This window comes from Schistocerca gregaria, chromosome 4 (assembly GCF_023897955.1).
Source record: "Schistocerca gregaria isolate iqSchGreg1 chromosome 4, iqSchGreg1.2, whole genome shotgun sequence".
NCBI lineage: Eukaryota > Metazoa > Arthropoda > Insecta > Orthoptera > Acrididae > Schistocerca > Schistocerca gregaria.
Window position 1 is genome coordinate 483,762,539 of NC_064923.1, and position 26,975 is coordinate 483,789,513.

The window sequence follows — 26,975 nt, forward strand, 5'->3', positions numbered from 1 at the left end:
GACACGGCGGCTCAAACCGAGTGGCTATTCTCATTTCCCAGTATGTGTATTCCTTAAGGGAGTTTATGAGACAATAATAAAAGTAAACAATTTTCAAGACAACTGTCTTAATCTGTTGGTTCAGAGCAACCATCTGTCTGTTGATCTATTACAACTTGGCTACAGACAAGCCAAGAAGTTCACAAGAGACTTAATTTAAAATAAATTAAGGACAAACCACAAAAGCAAGTCCTCCTACAAATTGCCTCATTACCTGGATACAATAACTGAAACTCCCTTTGTTACAATAATTACTCCCAGTACTCAACTATAGAACAAAACGGCTAACCCAGTTCATGATGCATAGTCCGAATTGCAGGTTGTTTACCTAACAGCTTCTAGGGGCAACAAAAATTTAATTTTTAGTAATTAATATAATTACTAATTGAAATTAAAATTATGTTATAAGCTACTCACAAAGAAGTATAATCTTATAGAGGTTTAACAGAATAAGACAAGTATTACAGTTAGAAATTGTGTATGTCTTCAGGCAGTGTAACTCGCAGCACACAAATTACACAGATTATATTCATCCACCATTCGAGAGTGGGAGCACTTAGTGACTTCCAACAAACTTTAAACATAATTTCAGATCTTTTCTAAACTTTTCTCACTTGCTTGCTAACATCAAATATTTAACATATTAACTCATTTGCAAAGTAATGAGATGTCTGAAGCTGTTTTAGGTATTGATGTTTCATTCTTTAAAAACTGGGGGGGGGGATCACTTATTATAAAGAAGTCACCATTCTCACCAGTTATCTTTTGAGAAAAACAGCAACTAGTTACTATAAATTCAGAGAAACAGCAAGTTTAAAAATAACAGCTTCTCTGCTAATTGTACTAGCCTTTTTAAGACCAAATAATATACAATAGGTTAGTAGCAGTTAATTTTTAATGCAGCCCACAAAAGATGTTCCTCACAGTGGGTTCTGTGTTGATCTGTATTTCGATATGCCCACATGTAAGAATATTCTCTTTCAGTCTGAGAACTATGCAAATGACAAATGACAGTGACATGTATAACTGCACATTAACTTCACTAGCTTTTGAGCTGCCTGTCTCTTTTTATACGAGTGCTCTCTCTCTCTCTCTCTCTCTCTCTCTCTCTCTCTCTCTCTCTCTCTCTCTCTCTCTCTCTCTCAACCGCACCCACACCCACACACAAACACCCAATCGTGCCAAATCAGAAGCTGTGCTGTTAAGTGTGCTCATGCACCACACATCACTTATCCAGAGGTGAGTAGTTGACATTCCTAGCTTTTATTTATCGTTTCCAAACTGGAATTTTTGTTATTCTTGTAAGTTTCAAATTTATTGAAGATATTCTAACAGTAATATAAACAATTTCCTCCCTCTTTTGTGTCAAGTATTTAGCTGTCTGAGATCTATCTTAAGAGAGAAGGAAAAAGGAAAGAAGCAAGATTGGGGTTTAATGCTCCATACACAATTAGATCATTAGAGACAGAACACAAGCTCAGACTGTTTTAAGGCTGGGGGAGGAAATTGGCCTAGTTCTTTCAAAGGAACCATTCCAGCATCTGCCTGGGGCAATTTAAAGAAATAATGGAAAACCTAAATCAGGATGATCAGGTGTGGATTTAAACCATCGTCCTCTTGAATGCGGGTCCAGAGAGAAGAAAAGAATTAATACAACCTATTTATACCATATTCTTGCTGTCCACGGTCTTTCTCCAGTTACTAACTGCAAGAACTTCATTTCATCTATTTCTGTAGTCCATACTGTTGTGACCTGACTTATGTTGCGACATAACTAATTTAGAAGCACAGTCAGATCAGAGGTGAAGCAGCATTTTTGGTCATCCATTTGTTGGCACATGAGCAGCTGCATACAGGAGTGAAACAGCAGTGGTGTCAACCTGGGATTTTTAAGGTCGCTGTGGTGGGAGACATTACAGAATAACCTGGACTTTAGGTTAATGGCATAGGTAAGGAGATGCTAGGAGAACTGAGAACCTGGGTTGGCTTGTTGGTATGCTTCTTGTTGCTCCTTCAAGTGTTAGCTGGGAACATGCACAAGAACACAGGTATTAGTTTTATACAAGCATAGATGAGGCCTACTAGATTCTCCAATCAATTGCCAGAAGAAATGGTCACCCTGACCTTTAACTTAGTTAAGAAACAATATCATGAAAAGGATAGTTGTTAATCACCATATAGCAGAGATGCTGAGTCACAGAGGCTCAACAAAAAGACTATCACAAAATAAGCTTCTGGCCATCAAGGCCTTTGTGAAAAATAAACACCACACCCACCCACCCACCCACCCACCCACACACACACACACACACACACACACACACACCTGCAAAAACAACTCTCACAAACAAAACAGGTATATACAGTGATGCCTGGTACAACAGACCAGGCACCATGGACGTGTCAGATATTATTGCTCTAATCGAATAGGTTCGAGTACTCATGCACAGGCATAGGCACCTGTAGACAAATATATGTTGGAAACCAACAACCATAGCCCAGAGGTATGTACAGGCAAGCTTTGCAAGTCATGCTTAGTGCGCAATGTTAATCAAGTCTTGACTGCTCATTTACATAGCATCTGCTGTAGGCTTGTCAATCCAAGGCAGCTGTTATTGGTTTTCTTGAACTTACTGAACACTGTCTTGCTAGCCATTTGAGGGCCACTAAATATGGAATTTGAGGCTGCTTGCTTATAGAGGATATGTGACTACATCACTTTTTAACTCCAGTTCTCAGTCAGTGTGCAAGAAATCATTGGTTTCTCAATGCTTATGATCTCTGACGAAAGAGGTTTGCACTGTGTGTCTCTACATAAGTTACAAGACTTACAACTAATATTCATACTTGGAGGGATTTTACTTTTTCTTCTGCCAGCCATTCACAATTTGGTCATCGCAATACCTATCTTGACTTAATTTTTATTCCTTATAAATATTTGATCTTGCTTATGTTTAACTTTTACAGGAGTTATTCATTCTTTATTTTCCTTCCTGTTCTTTATGGAGTCTGGATAGTCTATTGACTTTTAAAAAAGCTGTATTTCGATTTCTAAAATTTTCCCCCAACTTTTTCTCAGTAATTAGCTGACTGATCTCATACTCTGTGAACTAAGCAGTGAAGGCTAGGAGCAGATGTGTCCTAAGTTGCAAGAGATCATATTTTAGACTTTTTATTCTTTTTGACTCATCACTCTAGTTAACTTTGACATCAAATAACTGATAGCATTTAAGTTTAATGTGCCTGGAAAGCTGTCCCTATTAAGTGTGGTTTGGCGCATAACAGAGCACATCTCATACTAAAAATACGAAGGTCTGAGGTTTAATCACAAATTGGTCCAAGAATTTCCTACACAAGTCAGTCATCACATCATGTGATAAATGACAAGCTGCGCTATGGTTCAGAGGCCACATAAAATTACAGCACCCTCAGTGACTGGTTGGGGCAGGGCAGTTCAAAGATTAGAAGAAGGAAAGGAAAGGGCATATTGCTTCCAAAAAGTAGCATATAATAAAAGCATTTTAGTGTTTTAATCAACCTCCAGTTTGAGGCCCTACCTGTATCAATTACTCATTTTTAAATAATTTTATGAATTTCATGATGTAAGCCATATAGTTTTTTGATGACTGCATGTGATCTGCCTTCTTTTTCTTTACTGTATAATTGTTTGATACAAATTCTTATTTTCTTTTCCCACTTTCTCAAAAATTGCATAATTTTTTTTCTTGGTATTAACTTTATCATTATTTGTATATCTTTTGCAGATTGTTTATCACTGTCAAGAAATATGGTAACAGAAAAAAAGCAATCACCAATATTCTATTTGCATTTCACATTCAGTGGTGCAACATCTGTAGTTTTCACATTTTATTAGTGCCAATGTGTTATTGTCCAATGCTTCACTCGAATTTATAATGAAGTAAACTTACTACAACTGCTGTAGTAATGGATATAATACCTTAGAAGACATCCGATCCAACAAGTAAGTTACTTTTCCAAAATCGCCTGCATCAGCATCCTTTGCCTGAATGATAGCTATTTCTGTTCCTGAAAATTGAAAAAAGAAACAATATATTGCAGGTAACTGTCATTAAAACATGATGCATTTTGAGATGAAATATAAGATCTGCCTGAATGAATAAATGTCTTTCACACACACTGTAAAGGAGCTGTTGTAAACCGTAAATTTCCTATGTAAATTACTTGTAATACTTCTGGCATTCTAGTCTGAGATGCTGGAGTTCGTAGCCATGCATGCATGAGGTGTGCTTGGTTGTGTGTATGAATGGTGTGTTTTTACTTTTTTTCTGATGAAAGTTGTGGTCGAAATCTAATGTGTAAGTGTCTTTTAACTGTGCCCGTCTGCAACACACTGCATCACTTTATGGTAAATAGCACTCTATCTTTTCCTATATTGTCAAAAAACCAGTTGAAAATTCTGCTCCTCTGATATTAGTGGCATAATAATTGACAGTATGTGGATCAAATTAAGAAAAAAAATGTAATGACAACAATCAGGTGTTTTATACCAAGTAAATGGTGTCAGGAACTTGCCAGTAAGCAAAACAAAAGATACTAACGATGGAATTGATAACAGGCAGAAAACGTCCCCCATGGTACACAAAAGAGTTAGACATTGTTCTTGAAGCAGTATAAAAACCTGCCAGACTTTAAACATTTCATGGATGGGCAGTGATTTTTAGAATATCAAAATTTAATTCACACTTCTCTGAAAGATGCTTTTAACAGATTCCATAACAAAAATCTGTCTTAAAATCTAGCGAAAAGTTTAAAGAAGTTGTAGTGATATCAAAGGTACACGAGTGACAAAGGAAAATAAGTACCTGTACTATGTAACAGAAATGGTAATTTATAGCTGAAAGCTCTACTAAAGGAGGGTTATCAAACACTATTTTCCAAAATTCTTTCATGAAAGAAGATGTAGTAAATATTCCAGAATTTTAATAGAGTATGACTGCAAACATGACTAATTTAAAATTAGATCCCCTGGGATAGCCATGCAACTGCCTTTCACATACCACAGAACATGATATGTTGAATTCATAACACGATTCAACCAATCAAAATTATAAATCTAAAAACCTAATTTATTCTCTACAATTTTTCGTAAACAGAACTAATACATAAATAAAATAGAAAGTGTGTGCGCGCGCGTGCGAGTATATACCTATCCTTTTTTCCCCCTAAGGTAAGTCTTTCCGCTCCCGGGATTGGAATGACTCCTTACCCTCTCCCTTAAAACCTACATCCTTTCATCTTTCCTTTTCCTTCCCTCTTTCCTGACGAAGCAGCCATCGGTTGCAAAAGCTAGAAATTTTGTGTGTGTGTTTGTGTGTTATTTTATTGTGCCTGTCTACCGGCACTTTCCCGCTTGGTAAGTCTTGGAATCTTTGCTTTGAACTAATACAAAAGACTGACACAAGATGTATTTCCTGTTTAAACTGAAAACTTAAAGACCTTTCTATATTACTAACTATATTAAAAAAACTTTAATCTGGTTTTTGAAGAAAAATACTTACTTGCTCACAAATTTGTGTTTACAAGTAATTTTATCTTATTTGTAATGTGGACTTTGAATTTTTGCTTGTGACGTGGACTATATTAGGATGTATATTACAGAGTGTACATAACGATTTTTCTAAATACTACCTAATGATTTGTTACTGTGTTTTTTTATCTGATATGTGATTTTGTAGCTTCTCAACATTTAATGTTTTTCTGTCCTATGTAGCTATACTGTACAATTTTTCCGATGAATGGATATAGTGGCCTGTGTACAAGTTGATTATTTTGGGCTAATTTGCAGAACTGTGTATTATTGAAAATACAGCGAGTTGACTTGTTCAGTTGCTACTGGCATTCTGTAGGAACAGTTAATGATAAATGAAGAGATACAAAAGCTATTACAGATAATATTGGAGGCAGAGATGTGAATGTTAGTTTTTAATATGAGTAAAAACCATTTCCAATCATTTCATAAATAAAGTGAAGTATTATTTATCAGTCATTATAGAACAACAACTTTATGAAGAATCAGTACAGTCTTCTCCTGATCTGTGTGAAGTAGATGTACATACAAATGATGCTGCTGAAATTGTAGTCTGTAATATGGTGTTGTGAAAGGGGATATTAAACTACTGTCATGATGTTGAAGGAGACTTTATTACAGCTGATGAAGTTTCGTAGTGGCTTTTAAGATGAGGAGAGTACATTATGAGAAGAGAGAGGTAAAGGAAATATTAGATCCTTACGATGACAATAATGGTGTGGTCATAATGGTTATGTTGATGAATTGTGGGGAAATATTATTTTGACTGAAGAAGAAATTTGTTAGGTACTTAAAGTCATATGTCGTTGTTGTTGTTGTTGTAGTAGTCTTCAGTCCAGAGACTGGTTTGATGCAGCTCTCCATGCTACTCTATCCTGTGCAAGGTTCTTCATCTCCCAGAACCTACTGCAACCTACATCCTTCTGAATCTGTTTAGTGTATTCATCTCTTGGTCTCCCTCTGTGATTTTTACCCTCCACACTGCCCTCTAATACCAAATACTGTCATATATGGTAATAAATTATGTTCATGAAATCATATGGTATGAAATCATGGTGATGGTGAAGTATTTGTATTAATGGTTACTGAAGAATCTGAGACAAGAGTGAAAGTAAATATGAAAGTACAGAGGTACGGATTATAATAATTTATTAGATGAAAAGAAATTTTACAAGTACCAGCTACGCTAACTGAATAATGACATTAAAGAAGAGTAGAAACCAATTTAATTTGTAATTGTAATGTACAGGGAAATAATAATTAGAGATGAGAGGTCACTGTTACTTAAGAAGTGGAAGATATGATTTAAAAATAAAATATGGATAGTGCTGGGGAAAATGGTTCTTCACTGAAAAAGACATATAGTTTATTATTTTTGATGAAGAATATTGCTTGCATGAAATAATCTTCAATTCTGTCAGCGTATCAAGAAAATTTGTAGGTAAAATTTGTCTCTCTATGACAGATACCATGCTACTTTAAAACTGAATGCGCAATTTACTATTTTTTCTTGTAGATATTACTTAAAGATTTTGCATTCATATGCTTTTTGTTTTCTTCTCTAGTTTCATGAGGTGATGTGCAGTTGTAATTTAATGCAGTTTGCAACCTTATAACGCTTTGTTAGGCAATTTTGGATATATCTACATAAACTATGCCACTCTGAACTGAATTTTTAGCGATAAGCTTACTGCTAGTAAATGTTTTGGAGAAATACTGTTATTTTATTTATTTTTGGATTTCTTGGCTGTCTTAATTAATAGCAATCTTTGCGTATGGCTTAGGATATATTACAGGAACTGCTATACTATATTTGTGGGAATTTGAATCTGTTGGAAATATTTAAGAGAGAAAAGTTGTACTAAGATTGGGGAGTCACTGTTGTGAAATTGTAGAGTTATAGTCAGCATTTGAATTATTATGAAAGAATATATACATATAGAAAAAGATCATTATAAAATGTAACTTTTAAGATGAAAATTCATGTTGTTAACAACTCTGGAGTAGCATAATTGTCCCAATGATAGTGTGTACTAAATGACATTTGGCAAATAAAAACTCTTTTATCACACCACAAAGATAAGGTAAATTTTGAAAATTGTAATAAGTGAGAGCTGAAAGTAATTCTGGGAAATTGTGAACGTGGAATGCAGTTGATAATGGACTCAATAATAATGCGCTATGGTGAAAATATTTTTTTTAACATGAAGCTGACAGGTTCAGAATTATGTTGACAGTCTGTTGAAGCGGTATCTTTGCGAGATGTTGGTAGGAGAGGAGACATGCTAACGATAATGCTATTCATGATAATATAGAGATGATGCTCTTGATGTTTATGATTTTACTGATGATGTTGGTGATGTAGAAACTGAAGATCATCAAGGTTAAGGATATTTATTCTGAGGTGTATGACATTCATTTATATTGAATAGTAGATTTTTTTGCTTGGAAATATTTTGAAGGGTCATTATATAGTTAGTGTGATAAAGATTGAGAGGAAAGAAAATGGAGAATATCTAATAATTTGTAATAAAATATGCCCTGGGGCAAAAGAGGTAGTGAAAACAGTAAAAGAGTTAGTTGCGGAAAATATATGTAATGCTGTAATATTACTGACTACCAATTAATACCACCAGACTGTTTGAAACAGATCTGACTATTTAAAAAGATTGATGTACCAATGAAATTGAAGAAAGATATTTTAAACTACCTTTTGCATTTTACAAAAAGATTGAAAATTCTGTGAAACTATTCTCCTTTTATAAAGACTTTTTGTGCTATGAGGCTTCGAATACAAATCTTATATCCAAATGGAAATGAAAAACAATGATAATTTTATGTTTTATTTAAAGTTTACTTTCATGTTTCTCAATGCTGTGTAATTAATTACAGTGAATAAATTTTCATGCAGTTATCTGTGTAGTAAATTCACAATTAATGAGTTAAACTATTTTGATTTTTTACTTCATTTACACAGTCATGTAGGCTTTGTGACTATTGTACAGCAATTTGTCAATTATGGTATTTGATCTAATTAATATAGTGTGCTGTGTGCTAATAACAAAATCCTATTGCTTTTGAAGCTGAATGAAAGCACTTCTGTGTATGTGAATTCCCTTAATTTCTTTGTAAATATTACGAGTCAGATAATTAAAACTTCAGTTTTCTTCTTGTATGTGACAAGTAATACCTTTGTAGTTGAATTTAAAATTTTGACATAAGCTCATTACGAGAAAATTTTATTCACTTTGTTAATTCAATTTTTTTTACTACGTGAATTATGTATTATTGAAGCTACTTATCTTTATATTTTTCAAAATTTGAAGTTTTAGCAGTTCCATTATTTTGGTATCAGAATTTTGCTTGGATATTCATTATTACAAAAGTCATGGGAGGCTATTGTAATGTTACTGGTCAATACTTCTATCTCTGTCATGTACTGTAGAATATAATACATTAAATTCATAAGGGAATTAACATTGTAAACCTAGAAATCTAATTTATTCTTAATTTTTTTCACGAATGGAACTGATATATAAAACTGACACACAATTTATTTCCAATTTAGTTTAAAATTTTAATTATATTTCAAGACTTTTGTCATTATTTGTGTTTGTGTAATTTATTCAGCAAACATTTGTATAGGTTGATACCAATGATAATATTTTGTACATGATGTAAATATGTAATATTACATATTAACATATGTAATATTATATATTAATTATACTGTTCTGTAGTTTGACAAGTCCTGTATCATGAATGGGTGCTAAATAAATAAATAAAAGAAGTATTTAATTTTGAAAGACACAATTTGGATGTAATGGATGAATGCATTTTATGATCTATGTGCTGTAGCCTATTACACCTTTGCATCTGTCGATTTTTGTTATCTGTTAGTTATGGAGTAGCAGTAGCAAAGTTATGATGCATTGGTTGGAAGATGTCTGTTGAGAGAAGCAGTATGGGGCTTTTAAGTGTGCAACATGTTTTATTTGAGATTATTTAGTTTATGACAAAAATTGAGAGAATATGTGTGGCTTTTTTTTTAAAAAAAAAAGATCAAACACCTATAATTGGATATTTCATAGTGTGTATCTTAAAAATGAAAATTTTAACTCTAGCACACATGAAATCAACTTAATAGACATGGATCAGCAACAAAGAAGACATCATAATTCGTATGTTAAGTAATTAGTCAATCAAAATAGTTTCTTTCAAATTCTGAGAGTAGCAGGGGTAAAATACAGGGAGCAAAAGGCTATTTACAACTTACACAGAAAACAAATGGCAGTTATAGTACTCAAGGGATATGAAAAGGAAGCAGTGGTTGAGAAGGGATTTAGGCAGGGTTATAGCCTACATCTGATGTTATTCAGTCAGTACATTGAACAGGCAGTAAAGGAAACAAAAGAAAAGTTTGGAGTAGAATTAAAGTCCAGAGAGAAGAAATAAAAACTTTGAGGTTTACCAGTGACATAGTTGCAAATGAAATGATCGTATGGCATTTATTGGCCGGGATATCCCCTTCGGGATTTGGCTGTCATATTTCAAGTCTCTTTAGTTGACACCACTTTGGCAACTTGCGTGTCAATGATGATGAAATAATGATGAAGGACACAACACCCAGTCCTCTGCTGGGAATCGAACCTGGACCCCCTTGCATGGTAGGTGGTAACGCTACCACTGTGCTATGGAGGCAGACAGTGACATTGCGATTCTCTCAGAGACAGCAAAGGACTTGGAAGAGCAGCTGACCAAAATAGATGTTGTCTTTAAAGGATGATATAAGGTGTACATAAACAAAAGCAAAACAAGGATAATAGAATATAATCAAATTAAGACAGGTGATGCCAAGGAAATTAGATTAGGAAATGAGACATTTAAATTAGTAGATGCATTTTGCTATTTGAGCAGCAAAATAACTAATGGCTGAAGTGGAGAAGATATAAAATGAAGACGGGCAACGGCAAGAAAAAAAATTCTGAAAAAGAGAAATTTGTTAACATCAAGTATAGTTTCAGGTGCCAGGGAGTCTTTTATGAAAGTATTTGTATGGAGGGTAGCATTGAATGGAAGTGAAACTTGACTGAGAAACAATTTAGACTAGAAGAGAACAGAAGCTTTTAAAATGTGGTGCTACAGAAGATTGGTGAAGATTAGATGGATACATCACATAACTCATGAGGAAGTACTGAATAGAATTGGGGAGCAAAGAAGTTTGTGGCCTGACTACAAGAAGGGATCAGTAGGTAGGACATATTCTGAGAAATCAAGGACCCACGGAAGTGCGCATATGTGTGTGTGTGTGTGTGTGTGTGTGTGTGTGTGTGTGTGTGTGTGTGTGTGTGTGCGTGCGTGCGTGGGTGTGGCGGGGAGAAGGGGGGGGAGTGTAAAAATTGTAGGGAGACCAAGAGATAAGTACATAGGAAAGCTGCATCAAACCAGCCTTCGAACTGAAGACCACAACAACAAGAACAAAACCAATTCATGCTCTTAGTGAAACTGTTAATCAGGCATACAAAAGTAATTATACTAATTACAAGGTTTGCAATAAAAATTAGCTTTTCTGATGAATTACAGTTTTCAAGAAGAGGCTGGAAAGTCCAGATTGTATACCAATTGAATTTCTTTCAGAATATGGCTGATGGAATAACTATTTTTTAACAGTCATGAATAACAACTGGCTCAATGAAGGAATCATGCCTAAATACTGGACAGCTGCATAAAAAATAAATAGAAGAAACTGACAAAATTGCAAGCCCATCTAACCATTTTATAGTATTGTTTGGGAACATATATTTTGTGTTCAAAAGACTTAAAGAAATTGATCTGAATACACATAACTATTATGAATTAAGAAAATAATGTTCTCATGAAACACAACTGGGTCTCAATTTGCATAAAGTAATGAGAGCTAAGGGTACTGGAACCCAAAGCGATTCCATATTTCTAGATTTTCAGAAGACTTTTGGTGACAGCATTCCTATGGAATACTGTCACCATTATATGACTGAATTTGGGACTTCACAATTTAAAGATCACACTATGCAGTAATTCATGCGAAGTTATCTAGTGAAACCAAAGCTATAACTGATGTTTCCAAAGGAAGTGTGTCAGGCCCTTTGCTGTTGCTGATTTATTCTTGACAGATCAAAATGAATAATAAAATTATTATGCTGAACGGTGTGTTGAAGTAATTAACACTGAACAATAAAAACTGTTAGCTCCTACATGTGTGTTCTGAAAGAATTCCAAAGAATACCTGTTACATGACAAATGACCTAACTTATATGTTGTCAATTCAACTAAAATATCTAGTGATTACAGTTAGTAACAAGTTAAACTGGAACAGTTATGTATATGAGGGTAATCCCAAAAGTAAGGTCTCCTATTTTTTATAAATACATAGACCTGTTTATGTCTACAATGGTTTACATCAGTTTACAGCTTCAACAGTTAGCTATTTTTTGACATAATCACCATTTCTATCGACACATTTTTGTAGACGCTGTGGCAGTTTTTGTATGCCCATGTCAACCCAGCTCGCTGCCATGCTGTTCAGAAAGTTATGAACCTTGTTGCTTGGTCTCAGGTGTAAAGTGGTATGTCCAGGTTCTGTCACCCATGACTATTGAGTCCAGAAAGTTGTCCTCTTCAGTCCAAGGTGGTGAAGAAATGTGTGAGAGGCATCAATTCGTTGTTGCATGTTGTCCCTAACCAGCATGTGTGGCACCCATCTTGCATACACCTTCCGGTAGTTCAACGTTTCTGTTAAAATTCTGTGAGCTGTGCTTCGGGAAACCTCAGGAGGGAATGTGCAGAGATCAATCAGGGTGATTGGCTCATCTTCACCTATGCTTTGCTCAACCTTCAACACTGTCTCCTCAGAAATTGACTGTCTTCCACTCCTTCATTCGTAGTGAATTTCAGTCCGAGCAGCTGCAAACTCTCTACACCACTTACGAACATTTTTGACATCCATGCATGACTCACCATACACTTCTGTCAATTGGTGATGGATTTCAATCGACGCAGTGCCCTTTACGTTCAAAAATCGAATAACTGTGTCCAATTTTTCACTTGGTGGTAAGCTACTTCTCAACAGCTGCCAAGCCAAGACTGAGCACCTCAGTGTGGCGTGCGCATGTTCACACAGAACGTGTGAAGCACTCTTCATAACCGTGTGACCAACTGCCACACAAACAGAGTTCTGTACTTATAAAAAAATAGGAGACCTTCCTTTTGGGATTACTCTCGTAAAATGCTATAGGGAAAGTGAATTAAGGTCTGTGTTTATTTGGTAGAACACTTAGAAGGTGAAAAAATCCATTAAAGAAACTCTTTACACTATGGATGTCCATCATCTTCTACTGAGCTGCTGCACAATACAAGATCCTTATGAGATAGGATTGACAGAATACATTGAGAAGGGATGAAGAAGGGGGGCTCATTTTGTGTTATCATGAAATAATTGTAAAATTCAGGAGAGAATGTATGATAACAGGGTGTGTGCTTGGACAAGGAAAAAAAGTTGTCAGACTTCCCTGTTAAAAATACATGTTTCCCAGGGTGCTAATACACATTTTCCTGGATGAAACTGCACTTTCTCCGCGTTAAATGATAGTATACTTTCCCTCAGAACTGTAAAACTTAAAAATCCTATGAATGGTAAAGGTTTTATACAGCAGTGCAGAACTTCCTGGCACTTTAGGAAATGAAACTCAGCAAAAAAATAATGTGTTTTGGAAAGATCTTTGATGTGCAACGTGTACACTGTATCTTTTGATGTTATCAAAGTGTAAATATGAATGCCACCAAACACAGCACGTTAGTTTCTGAAGCAATGAAATCGAGATTATGATGCACTTTTGTCAGCCTGTCACAGCGCATGCCACATTATCTCCCTGTAAAATGACAGCAGATATATAGACCATAGGACACGTGATATAGGCAGCCAATAACAACATCACTGTTAAGTAGCATGAACACACAAACAGGAAAAGTTTATGATTTAAATTAATGTACATATTGTATAGCTACAAGAAAAGCTAAGCTTTCACATACAATATTGGTCTTTTTTCCATGTGTCACCCTTTATAATATATCAATACAGATGTGTCAGTAAAATTTTAAATGATGATAAATTTTTCTAAATGGCTGGTCCTCAAAGTGTTAAGTTTTGAATGAGAGTCAAATGCTCTGTGATTTAAGAAATTCATAGCAGTCTCACATGTAACAAAGTTCATCTTACACATAAGAAAATTTATTTTGAAAGTAACACTTCTCAAACCACCATTTGCAATATTTGCCCTTGAACTTTTAGAAATGCAGACAGTTGTGATGTCATGCTCACTGAAAGCAGTTTGTTTTTATGAAGTACTGCATAGGCTTTGTCCTAAAGTCCTTGACTCATTTTGCTGTTGGTGGTCACTTATGTGAGCATTATGCTTTGTTGTTATAAATGGCACATTTTCTTTGCAACTTAAGTTTTATATTGATGTTTTTCTCTCATTTATCTTCTATTGGTGCAGTACTATTTTGTAGTAGTGGGCTAAAGTAAAATTCTTTGTTAGAGTATCACTTCTTACCAGTCAAATTACAAAAATGTAACTCAAAACTGTAACAATGAAAAATTCCAGGAATTCTAAAAAATTCCCAGGTTTTACCCAGTTTTCTCTTGGGTAAAAAATTCCATGTTTTTCCCAGATTTCCCAGTTGTCCCAGGGCATATACACCCTGGATAATTGAGCTGAAATGTCAGTTGTTAAAAAAGAGCATTTTTCATTGTGGTGCAATGTTTTCACCAAGTTTCAATCAATAGTTTTCTGCTCCAAATGCAGAAACATTTTGGTGCCTCCCTCTTGCATAGGGAAGAAAAAACCATCATAATTAAATCAGAGCTTGCACTGAAATATTTAGTTCTTCATTTCACCCATGCTCTATTAGAGATTTGGACAATAAAGATATTATGTGGAAGTGATGTCATGTACCCTTGTTTAGTACTTAAATGTGAATTGCCTCCTTGTATGTATATAAAACTATACTTTATGTCACAAAAGATAGTGCAGAGTGGACTACAAATGCTAGTGCACACACCCACAACACATGGAAGAAGAATGACATAAGAAGCATACCCCCTTGACTAACAATGCTTGAAAAAAGGATCACAATACTCAGGTATCAAACTACTAAGAAATTTGCCTAAAAAACTGTGTGACAATAAATATGACACTAAGTTTCCAAAGAGGCTAAAAGACCATCTGGTGGGAAAGGAATTTGACAGTGTTGATGATTACTGCCCACATTAAATTTGTAAATGTTGTTAATTATAATCAATTATTTTAGAATAGTTAGGAAGTACGTGATAATGAAGGTTTCTGTATTTTTGACGGGCCCTATATTACATGTAAGTTCATTGTACACCATGTAATCCTACAGGAACAAATTAAATTAAATTGAAGTCAGTGATCTGATGAACCACCTATTAGTAGTAGTAATTTAATCATGCAAGGATCATTTTACAAGGGTACAAGGTTCATCAGCTTAATGAAATGAAAACAAAGTCACATATACAGACATAGGGAAATACACATATAAAATGAGGAAAGGAAAAGTTGTCAATTGTGATCTTACTGAAGGAACCTTGCTGGAATTTGCCAAAAGTGATATAGAAAATAACACATAAAATCTAAATCCTGATGGCTGGACACAACATGAGCATCCTGAATGTGAGGCCATTGTTTTAAAACATGCACAATTTCATTTTGTTACATCTAATAGATAATTCCCTTTTTTAGTATACACACCTGAAACAAGTTAGGTTAATTCTATCACAAATAATTGTACCATGTTCATTTTCTGAGCACTTACCAATGCATACGCCACTCACAATTTCAGGTGACTTTAGGATCTGCTACTGTGCGCTTTGTTACTACTTCATATCTTCCTCATACCTGCCATGAAAACGTGAGTCCCCCCTCATGATGAATGAGATACTCAACTCAGAAGGACTGTTAGACATTAGTATTACACACAATCAATTTTGGGTGTATGAACACTGTACAGGATGCAGTGTCACTAGGCTTGTTACTCTCTGACACTTTGTATCCATCACTGGCAGGATGCAACACAGAGGTACATGCACATGCATACATGCAGCTGCTGTAATATGGTTGAAGTACAGATGAGGATGACAGTCTCATCCCAACCATAGCAGCCAAGAATGCACCACTGTTGTAAGCTTTGCAGGTGAGTAATGTAATCTATTTCAGTTACTCTCTTTTTCAACTGACAGCTTTTTAAAGATTTCATGTTTCATTTGATTTGATGCTGCTCACCATTTTTTCCTGTATTGTACTAATCTTGTCAACTCTATGTAATTGCTACACCTAATATTGTGAATGATCTACCTTTCATATCCATTATAGCTTTGTCTGTCCCTACTATTTTTCCTCTAATACTTTTCCTACTGCTAAGTGTTCTAACCCCTGGTACACTAGCCGATCTCCCAGTGACCTGTCCTTTCTTTAGGTAAGCGTCTTCCGTAGACTTCTTTCCGGGTCTTAATCAAACAATGGAAAGTCCACGACAGACTTACAAAATATCAGACACACGCTGCCAGAGTTGGCAGACATGTGTGCGTGAGGTGTGCTTGCTTGTGTGAATGAATGGTGTGTGTTTCTCTTTTTCTGACAAAGGCAGCAGCGTAGAGCTTATGTGTACGTGTCCTTTAATTGTGCCTTTCTGCAACTTAATGTGTCATCTCTGTGGTAAGTAGCAATCTATCTTTTCCACCTTGTTAATAATATAGGATTGCTACTCCAATATAGATGAGGCAATTAGCCACAAACAGGCACAAAGGGAAAGAATACTCTAAATATTTTCAGCTTTCAGACAAAGTCTGAAGTACGTCTTTTACACTTTTGCATAACAACAACTTACACACACATGGCCACTGTCTCTGGGCCCAAAGGCGTAACTCTGACTGCATCTGATGTTAGCAGTAATCCAGCTGGGATGAGTAGTGGGTACTACCCATCCCAGTTGGACTGCTGCTGCATCTGAGACTGGTTTGGTGCAGCTCTCCATGCTACTCTATCCTGTGCAAGCTTCTTCATCTCCCAGTACCTACTGCAACCTACATCCTTCTGAATCTGCTTGGTGTATTCATCTCTTGGTCTCCCTCTGCAATTTTTACCCTCCACGCTGCCCTCCAATACTAAATTGGTGTTCCCTTGGCGCCTCAGAACATGCCCTACCAATCGAGCCCTTCTTCTAGTCAAGTTGTGCCACAAAAACTTCTCTTCTCTCCAATCCTATTCAATACTTCCTCATTAGTTATGTGATCTACCCATCTAATCTTCAGCATTCTTCTGTAGCACCACATTTCGAAAGCTTCTATTCTCTTCTTGTCTAAACTATTTATCGTCCATGTTTCACTTCCATACATCGCTACACTCCATGCAAATGCTTTCAGAAACGACTTCCTGACACTTAAATGTATACTCGATGTTAACAAATTTCTCTTCTTCAGAAACGCTTTCCTTACCATTGCCAGTCTACATTTTATATCCTCTCTACTTCGACCATCATCAGTTATTTTGCTCCCCAAATAGCAAAACTCTTTTACTACTTTGAGTGTCTCATTTCTTATTCTAATTCCCTCAGCATCACCTGACTTAATTTGACAACATTCCATTATCCTCGTTTTGCTTTTGTTGATGTTCATCTTATATCCTCCTTTCAAGACACTATCCATTCCGTTCAACTGCTCTTCCAAGTCCTTTGCTGTCTCTGACAGAATTACAATGTCATCGGCGAACCTCAAAGTTTTTATTTCTTCTCCACGGAATTTAATACCTACTCCGAATTTTTCTTTTGTTTCCTTCACAACTTGCTCAATATAGAAATTGAATAACATCAGGGACAGGCTACAACCCTGTCGCACGCCCTTCCCAGCCACTGCTTCTCTCTGATGTCCCTCGACTCTTATAACTGCCATCTGGTTTCAGTACAAATTGTAAATAGCTTTTCGCTCCCTGTATTTTATTCGTGCCACCTTCAGAATTTGAAAGAGAGTATTCCAGTCAACATTGTCAAAAGCTTTAAGTCTAAAAATGCTAAAAACGTAGGTTTGCCTTTCCATAATCTAGCTTCTAAGATAAGTCGTATGGTCAGTATTGTCCCACGTGTTCCGATATTTCTACGGAATCCAAACTGATCTTCTCCGAGATTGGCTTTACTAGTTTTTCCCAACCCAGCTATATTCCTACTCATATCAGACTAGCTTTGTGCCTGGAGACAGTGGCCATATAGGTATGAGTTGTGAGAATGTGTGAAAGTTCCACACTTCTGAGGAAGAACTTTGTCTGAAAGCTGAAAATATTTCTAGTACTCTTTTTCACTGTGCACTTACTTGGAAGGCCATGTTAAAGCACTGCTTTCAGGATGGGGAGGGATACAAGCCCGGATCGAATCCATCTGGCAAATTAACAGTGAGTGTTGGTGTGCCAGCATCTTGGATGTGGTTTTCAGGTGGTACACCACTTCCCACTAACTGAATACTGGACTGGTACCCAAGTCCCTTCTCAATATAATGAATGCAATTCAGAAACATTTAAAAAACTTTCACTCAGTTTCACATGAATAAAAGTAGCTGCAGAAAGTTGAAGTTAGTATATTCTATCCCGAGGAGGAAGAGAGGTGAGGTGGGGTGGGGGGTGGGGGAGGGGGGGGGGGGGGGGGGGGAGTAGGGAAGTGGGTTACACAAGAAAAGATACTTGTCTGTCCCTTAAAAATTAACCCTGCCAAATCTGTAAAATAACCATACTGATCCTGCACTAATTTGGGACAAAGGTGCAAAAAAAAAAAAAAAAAAAAAAAAAAGAAAAGAAGATTCTTTTTCACTATACCTATCTGTGACTCTGCCTCCTCTATGTGTTGAGTAGCAATCTGTCCTTTGTATATTGTTCTTTTTATTGCTCATACTTTTATCCACCCATATAATTCTTGACTTTTTCAATAGCAGCAGATTTCAAATACTTTCAGTTTCCTCTTTTACACATGTCACTGCTTTACTGGTACTGCACAATTTTCACCATTTTGACTGAGACAAACTGATGCTGCAGTGTTCACCTTCAGTGCACTAGTGTAGATAATGTCACAGAATCAACTAAGTAAAAAATCCATGCAATTTGCAAATCAACATTTGTGATTTACTGTTATCATCAAAGAATAGTTTACCCCAAATTTCAGCATATATCAATGCGAATAACAGTTTTCGAATTTGTTAGTGATTATAATATCAAAATGTTGGGAAACTAGTAATTTTTACCACAGGCTATTCTGTTGCCTTAATAGAAATATCATTTTGTGTGCTAATTACTTCGGCACATAAACATATGAAAAAAATGGTATCCCTTAGGGAAATGGCAGCAAGTTACAGAAAGAGACACCAGATGCAGTGTGTATGCCTGGGGATGTCATTCAGTTGAGGGCAGAGGGTGCAACTATCTGCAGAGTGTGGTGCACATTGGAAAAAATTATGCCTGTCATCTGAGCTCTGAGGTAATTTCTTGACCATATCTGCGACTGACAGAGTGCTGAGAAGACCAACTTTGCACATGGGAGTTTCAATGAAGCTCACAATTTGCAGCATTGGCCCCAGAATTAATTTTGCCCCCCTGGTTCTGAGTCAAGTGAAAGAACTGAACCAGAGACTTCCTGGACTTTCCTCACAGGGTTGAGAAATGTAGAGTCCCCGTAAAATGTAGTAGCTGATTGTGAGTGGGGTGCAAGCAAGGGTTTTTATCTTAAACGACTCTCCATCCACATAATGACAGCTGTAGGAGACGTGGAAGTATTACTTTAAGATCCAAAGGAATGCCCCCTCCCACACACACAGAGGTGAATATTAAAATTATAGTAGTTAAATGTTGATTCTCTGTGGTTAGTTGCAAAGCATTCACTACAAAGTGCTAGGGCTTGAGGTATTCCTGAAAAGGTAGTGAAATTGACATAATACTAGATACATAAAGCTGAAGTTGATAGCAGTGAGATTTGTGGGGAAAAGTTCAGACAGAATCATATGTGAATGGTGTAATGACTGAACATGTCACCTATCATTTTGACAGTCTAGATTCTTGAGTCATCATTAGTGTGACCTCTGAGTTTTGAAGCAGTGGCCTCAATGGGAGAGAGACACTCAGTCTGACCATGCAGATGAAACCATAGACAAGATGACTTAAAACTAGTTCTTCATGTAAACATATTTTTGTTATCCCCGTACATATAAGGTGGCATGCAACATGGCTGCTTCAGTACCTTGACTAGCTTCAGAATAAAGCAATGAAAAATGAATGAAAATAATTGCTACTTGTCTTACCTATTGGAGCATCTTCTCTGACTGAAATGCTTGTTACATCTCCAACAAAATATGGATTGTTGTCATTTTCATCTAGTATCTGAATGAATACATCAGCAAGACTTGATCGCGGTGGCACACCAGAATCAGTTGCTTTCACTGTAAAGTTGAGCCAAGGAGTCTGTTCACGATCAATCTTGTTTGCCACAACTATCTCTCCAGTCTCTGGGTCAAGGTAGACTAGACTTGTGCTTTTGTGTGGTCCTAGAGTATAGATTTATTAACTGTTATTTCATATTAGAAGAGTAATCTTTGTTAATGAGTATAATGAGAAAATGTTTCACACTTGAGTTCTTGCTGTGTTCAGCAAAACACCACTCCCTTAAAAAAAACATACGAAAAAGTACTGGGCAATACTGGCAAATCTTGGCCTCATCAGTATACATTTATAAAAGTACTGTTATTTCCAATATTTTGCTATAAGCCAAATCTTGAAACAGAATAAGAAAGAAATTTCATATTACAGTGAACACTGATTTTACAACATTTATGAGGGTCCAATTTTTGAGACGCAATGTGCAAAATTTTCTTTCAGTAATAGTAAATTAGGAACTATATGCGAGAAAATTTTAAATGAGTAAATGGAACTCTTTATTTAATAGAAGTAATGGTAGGCATGCAAGGAATGAATGAACCATAGTTTATATAGGTGTTTGGCTGCTTTGGTCACATCAGTTCAGAATTTGAACATATTGTGCTAAGGATATGTTATACAAAGACAATGAACTGATTGCTAATGCTCCTGTTCATACCTCCTTTACATGAGCAGTCCTGAAGAACATGAGCAGTTAGACTGAGCTAAATAAGACTGTGGGTACTAAGGTGAACTCACATTTGTGAAGAGAGGAGTTCAAATTACCATTGAGCCTTCTAGATTTAGATTTTTCTAGTTTGCCTGTATCAGTTAAGGCAGCTGCTAGGATGGTTGCTTGAAAAGGACACAGCTGATTGGCTTCCCCACCCTTGTCCAATCTGAGGTTATACTCCAACTATAATGTCCTTGTCATCAATGAGAAAACAACTCTTATCTCTCTTCCTCTTCCAGCAGTATCTTTATTTTATCTTCAACAAAAAAGGATGCAAGGTATTACTGAACCATTGATTTCTTACTTTGATATGACATTTTTAAAATAATCATCAGATTTTCAATATTACTGTTTGACTGTTAAAGATGTGCTTGCTGTATTGAGCACTGACTCTTAATTCTATAATATGGCTTCCTACACTGAGTACCTTGCATTCATCCTACTGCTAGGTGTTGAATTACAGGAGTGGCCTGCCCCAGCCTATGTTGGACATTTCTGTAGCAATGGCAGTGGCAACTTTTATAACTCACTTCCAAGACAAATTAAATACTGTAGGTGTAAAATGATTCAGACAGTTAATTACGGTACTGACTTTGAAGTTTTTCAATAAACAAATTATTGTATGGAAAGATTACAGAGTTGTTAAAATGGCTGTCCTCAATAAAAATTATGCCTTCATTAGCAGTATTCAACATGATTTCAGTAGTTTTTCAAATAAGCGGCATATTGGCTATTCAAGTGTTCTTTCTTTGCACCCCATGATAATACCTGCTATCATGCATTCATTCTTTGCTGTACTAACACAGTAAATGATTAAATCTTCCAATAGTGTCGTGGCTCATTTTTTGTCATATGTCACTGCCAGTGAGAGACATGGATTTTTCATATCACAATTTATTTTATTGTGTTTTTGTAATGTAAAGTATAACGCTACATTATGCAGTGACACGAGATATACTGACCATTTTTGAATGACACTCTCACAGCAACATTCATTGTGAGCCACGGTAATAATTTGTTTGCTCTTTTTTGGTTGTGACTTCATGTATGATGTTTCCTTACTTGTAATAGACTGAGTTTCATTGTTCTGTTTAGCAGTTTATCAAAGGACTTCTTAAATTTTGAACAACATTTTGAGCACCAAAGTAGACAAATGTCTCCAACTGAATTATCCTTGGAGTGCATCACCCCATATATTTCTGGAGCACTGACTATGATGATTAATTAAAAGTAATGTATCAAAATAATGTTGCAAATCAAGAATGTACAGTTTATCCTGTTTACCTGCTAATACAGTAATTTGGCCATAGACAGTTCAAGACATAGATGGATGTGTGATAGATAAGTTATTGTAACAATATACTTCATGAACATGAGGACAATAAATTGTTTCTAGGCAGGCTATGAGGCCAAAACATAGATTTTCTAAATACGTTTTGCTGATATCCAAGTAATTCTATACTGGTACTGGAGATGTATTGTGAATTTACTAGCACAGTAATTCATTTGTACAGAAGGTTCCAAAACAGAAACCAACTGTTCACATTCTGTGTACCTGTACTGTACCTATTTCTACACGAGGACTTCAGCATTGGCAAAGTTTGATTTTAATTTTGTTTCTTATTTACCCCTACTCCCTAAAAAATTGAGATATTTCATTTTTTTCCTATGCAGCTGATGGTGGTTAATAAATTTTCTTTGTTTGGTAAAGTCAAGAAACAAAGTACAGCACATAATGATAAGTTGCATGTTTTGCATTCATACCTGATTTCTTGCTACATGATGTTCTTGTGTATAATATTTAACTATTAACTAAGAACTCAGCATTACCTTCTAGTGAGTAAGTTATTGTACGATTCTTGTCAGGGTCATCAGCCACAACATTAATGATGGTCATCCCATTTTTGCTGTTTTCAGTAATGGACCTTCTGTAATAAGGCCTTCTGAATTTTGGATTGTTATCGTTTTCATCCTCAACCAGCACTGTCAGTACAGCTGAAAAAATATAACTCCTAGTTATGAAAATGTAGATATAAATATAAAAAAATCAATATGGAATCGGAAATACAAAACTCATGGATATTTGTTGATCACCTGATATTTCAATGTATATTTTTCTGAAGCAAAAATCAAGAATCAAGAATTTTATTCACCACATATCGTTTTACAGTGATATTGGCTTCATCATACAAGATGTTGTAGTACATACATAATAATAAACTAAACTAGTGTCAATGCATTATAGTACACATTTTAAGCATGGCACTGTACCAAATTACACTAGGATAGTTTCTAAAAGTTAGTGCAATAAGCTATACTATAATATAGTATTGTATAATATAGAATACCTTGTACATAGTGTATTGTATACACTATGTTAAGTACACATGAGTAACCACACCACACAATAATAAGTTAACTACAGGAAACTTTTAAATGCTAATATCCTCCTCAGGCATCTCAAAGAATTCTTTAATGTCATAAAATGGATGATCTGACAGCCAGTTATACCACTTAATTAAAAAAAATTATATCCATAGACTAAATATGAACTGGCAGTTTATTGAACACTTTGAGTGGGTTTTTCTTTGTGGGAATTTCCTGTCTTGCTAATCTGTAGCATGGTATGTCTAAATTACCCTTCGCTCTGGTATCATGTTCTTGTATTTCCCCTCTGGCAATCAATTCTGAAATATTATTTTTAATATAGAGTACAGACACATAAATATATAAATTTATAAGTGTCAGAATTCTGAGCCTCTTGACGTGAGGGGAGTGTCCCCACATAATCAGACAATATGAAATATGTGACTGAATAGCCTAAAGTATGTCACCCTAAGGTACTCCAAGCTCACTACCTCCCTTAGTTTCAAGATAGGGTATGGCACACAAGATATTTTTTCACATACGTGACTGATATGTTCCTCCCAATATGGTTTTGAGCCAATGTGAATACCTAAGAGTTTTACTGACTTATTTCCTACTTCATTAGATATTCCCATGAAAAGTTGTTGGGTTTTATCAGGATTGCACAGCAGCTTATTGGCTGCAAAGCAATCGAGGGCCTTATCCAGTGTTTCTTTTGTTACACTATTCAGATCTGAAATGCTCTTATGTGTGGTAAGTAGTGTTGTACCGTCAGCATAACATACGACAGGGTAGGCTATGTTTTCAGGTAAATCATTGATAGCTACAATGAAGAAGAAGGGTCCAAGGATAGAGTCTTGGGGTATACCTGTGCTGATTTCCATTGTGGAAGAATTTAAATTTCTGACTGAAACAAATTGTTTTCAGTTACTTAAATAAGAACTTATCACAGTTAAAGTGCTCCCTCTCACCCCATAAAACTCTAGTTCCATCACTAGTACTTTGCTTAGGCCAGATAATACCAGTGATACCATGTTACTGTTTTCAAAAGTTGTGAATGTGTGGGCAGTGATTTCCAAGATGCCCCCTGTTGTGTTTTTCTCCTTGCAAAAACCAAACTGACTGCAACATAGGATATTGTGGTTTTCTAAGAAGCTGCTTATTTGTGTGAAAACTGAGTCCAAGATGGAGGCACCTGTAGACGAACTGGTAAATCTCACAGTAAATATCAGTAAATTACCATCAGTAAATTGTCTGCTATGTGAAAAAAGTATTAAAGGTGTCAGAACATGTGTAGTGACACATAAATGGTATCATTCATGTTGCTTCATGGAAGCAAATCTTAGTAAAAATTTGTGTGATTGCGGAACTGAGTGCAATGGTCCTGAAGCTGCCTAAGAAATGTGTAATGCAAGACTCAAAACAAGTGTAAGAGAAGAACTACAAAATGACTTAACTAAAGCCAGACAATATGTTGAAGTACTGAAAAGTTTGATTCAGTATGTGGACATACTGACAGAGACACAAAGCTGTGAACAGGAGTGTGTGTTTATTAGGCCTAAGAAATGCTCTCACCCTGTGTTAAATACTAATGTTCATCATGTTCCACAAAGTACAGATAAGAGGTGTGAAATTCAGACAGTCAAAAGCCAGGAGAAAAAAATTTTAGTGCTGCGGGAAACTGCTAATAAGCATCTATTGATCAAAAAAGTGCCTGTGGTAACTCATTACTGTTGTATCTTGTTAAACATAAACATGGTTTTAACACAATACGTGAGAACAAGGAAAGGAAGACAGAAAAACAAACAGTGAAGGAAAAAGAAGAAATTTACATTCCATCAATGAGTCATGGAAAGGGACTAGCTACAATCATATCTGATATTCAGTCAGACTATAAAGTCACTGGAATTACAAAACCTGGAGCTCTTTTATGGGAAGTGTTGAAAAACTGTGAAACTGCAGTAAAAGGTGATGTGAACTGTATTGTAATTGGAGGAGATAACATTGTGTATAAAATTGAGAGTAGCCTAGCTGTTAAGGCACTGAAAGAATCACTAGGAAAAATGTCACAAGTGAAAGTATTTGTTGTACGCATTCCTCATTGACATGACTTAACTGAAAACTCATGTGTAAATAGTGAAATCATTGCAACACACCAAAAACTCAGAAAGGTCTGCAGCAGTTTTGTGCACATAACCTTCATTGAGACAACCAGCTCTGTCAGAGAGCATTTTACAAAACACGGACTGCAAAGAAATCAGCTAGGAAAGAAAGAGCTGGCCAAAGAAATTCTCCAAGTAATAAAAGCAGTAGGGGTAGACATGCACAAAAAAATTGCACTACCTGCAATAGGTTCATTGCCAATGACAGAACAAATGGAGAATGCACTAACAGAACATGAGGGAGAAACAACTCTGGCTACATCTCTAGAAGAAATTAGATCTACATCAGCATCAGAATGGGAACCATCATTGTTACCACTGGCATCATCAGAAGCAATAGTAGAAAATGTATCAGCTATAGAAACACCTCCACACACCGCAGCAGAAGTTACACCAATAACAATAACTACATCCTGCCAAAAGGAGGGAAGAGAACTAGCAGTATCGAATGTTGTGGGTAAGCAGAAAACAGTGCCTCCTCTCTGTCTATATGATTTTTTAGTGGAACACAGCAAGACGAAGAAGCCCATAAAATAAGGAGTGTAAAAGGTATTATAGCTCCTAAATAAACTGTTCATTCTAAAGACAATAACAATTCTGATCTTAAAATTAGCTACCTGAATATTCCAGGAGTAAAATAAAAAGGATTTATTGTAAATAATTTTGGACTAGACAAAAAATTTGATATGTTTTATCTGAGTGAACATTGGGCAACAGAGAGTGAACTTTCAGCTATCAAATTTGATAACTATAAAATAGCAAATGGTTACTGTAGAAAAGTGCATAAAAGGGGTGGTGTGGTATTGAATACTAACCAGTCACTCAGCCACTCTATTAATAGGTTGGATCTAGATGAACAGAATTTTGAAGCCACTGATATAGTTAGTGACAATTTTAAGATACTGATAACAGCCTTATACAGAACACCTAAGGGTAACATTAGTGTATTTTTAGAAAAACTGGGTATCTTGTTAGAGGTATTTAGAGAGACAAAATGGTTACATTATGATATAGTAATAGGTGAAGATTTGAATGCAGATTTTGATGTACCAACAGCCAAACATAGTGTCACTGTGCTCAAAAATCTTCAAGTCAGTACAATCTGCACTTTATCAACAATAGACCCACAAGAGATGAAGTATGTATTGACAATATCTTTGTCAGTTTCAATACTACAGAAGAATCATGTGATGTGACAGTATTTCCATTCTCAGATCATGATTCTGTATCATTAAATTACATAAGCAGGTTCTGTGGTGATAAGAATGACTTTGATATCTGTCCCAAAAAAGGTAATCGTTAGATTGGTCACAAGTGATAAAATTGGCAGGTTTTTTAAGTCCCTCACTAACAGAGACTGGTTTAGCCAATGGTCTGGTAACACAAATTATAATCCATGTAAAGATCTGCCAGCAAAACTAATATTTGAAAGGTTTTTCAAAGCATTTTTGACACAATTTAATGACTGCATTCCAATAAAGAAATGCAAAATAACCAACGAAGGCTCCAAAGGCAAGGGTTTAACAAACAAAACCCATGATGTACTGCACAATTAACAAATCTGAAAAACCAATTTATGTTGTTGCACAGTAAACATAAAAAGCTGA

At 35.7% G+C, this 26,975-nt stretch overlaps 1 protein-coding gene across 4 annotated transcripts in view; it reads right to left on the reverse strand.

The window, feature by feature from the left end:
• The window catches only part of LOC126267060 (cadherin-23-like), a 458,700-nt gene that overhangs the window by 110,825 nt on the left and 320,900 nt on the right, over positions 1–26,975 (reverse strand). For all 4 annotated transcript variants that reach the window (XM_049971900.1, XM_049971901.1, XM_049971902.1 and 1 more), the window contains 3 exons: positions 22,670–22,834; positions 19,995–20,237; positions 3,998–4,086 (listed from right to left, as the gene is read on the reverse strand). In XM_049971900.1, coding sequence (XP_049827857.1) covers positions 3,998–4,086; positions 19,995–20,237; positions 22,670–22,834 — 497 coding nt within the window. The remainder of the gene's footprint in view (positions 1–3,997; positions 4,087–19,994; positions 20,238–22,669; positions 22,835–26,975) is intronic.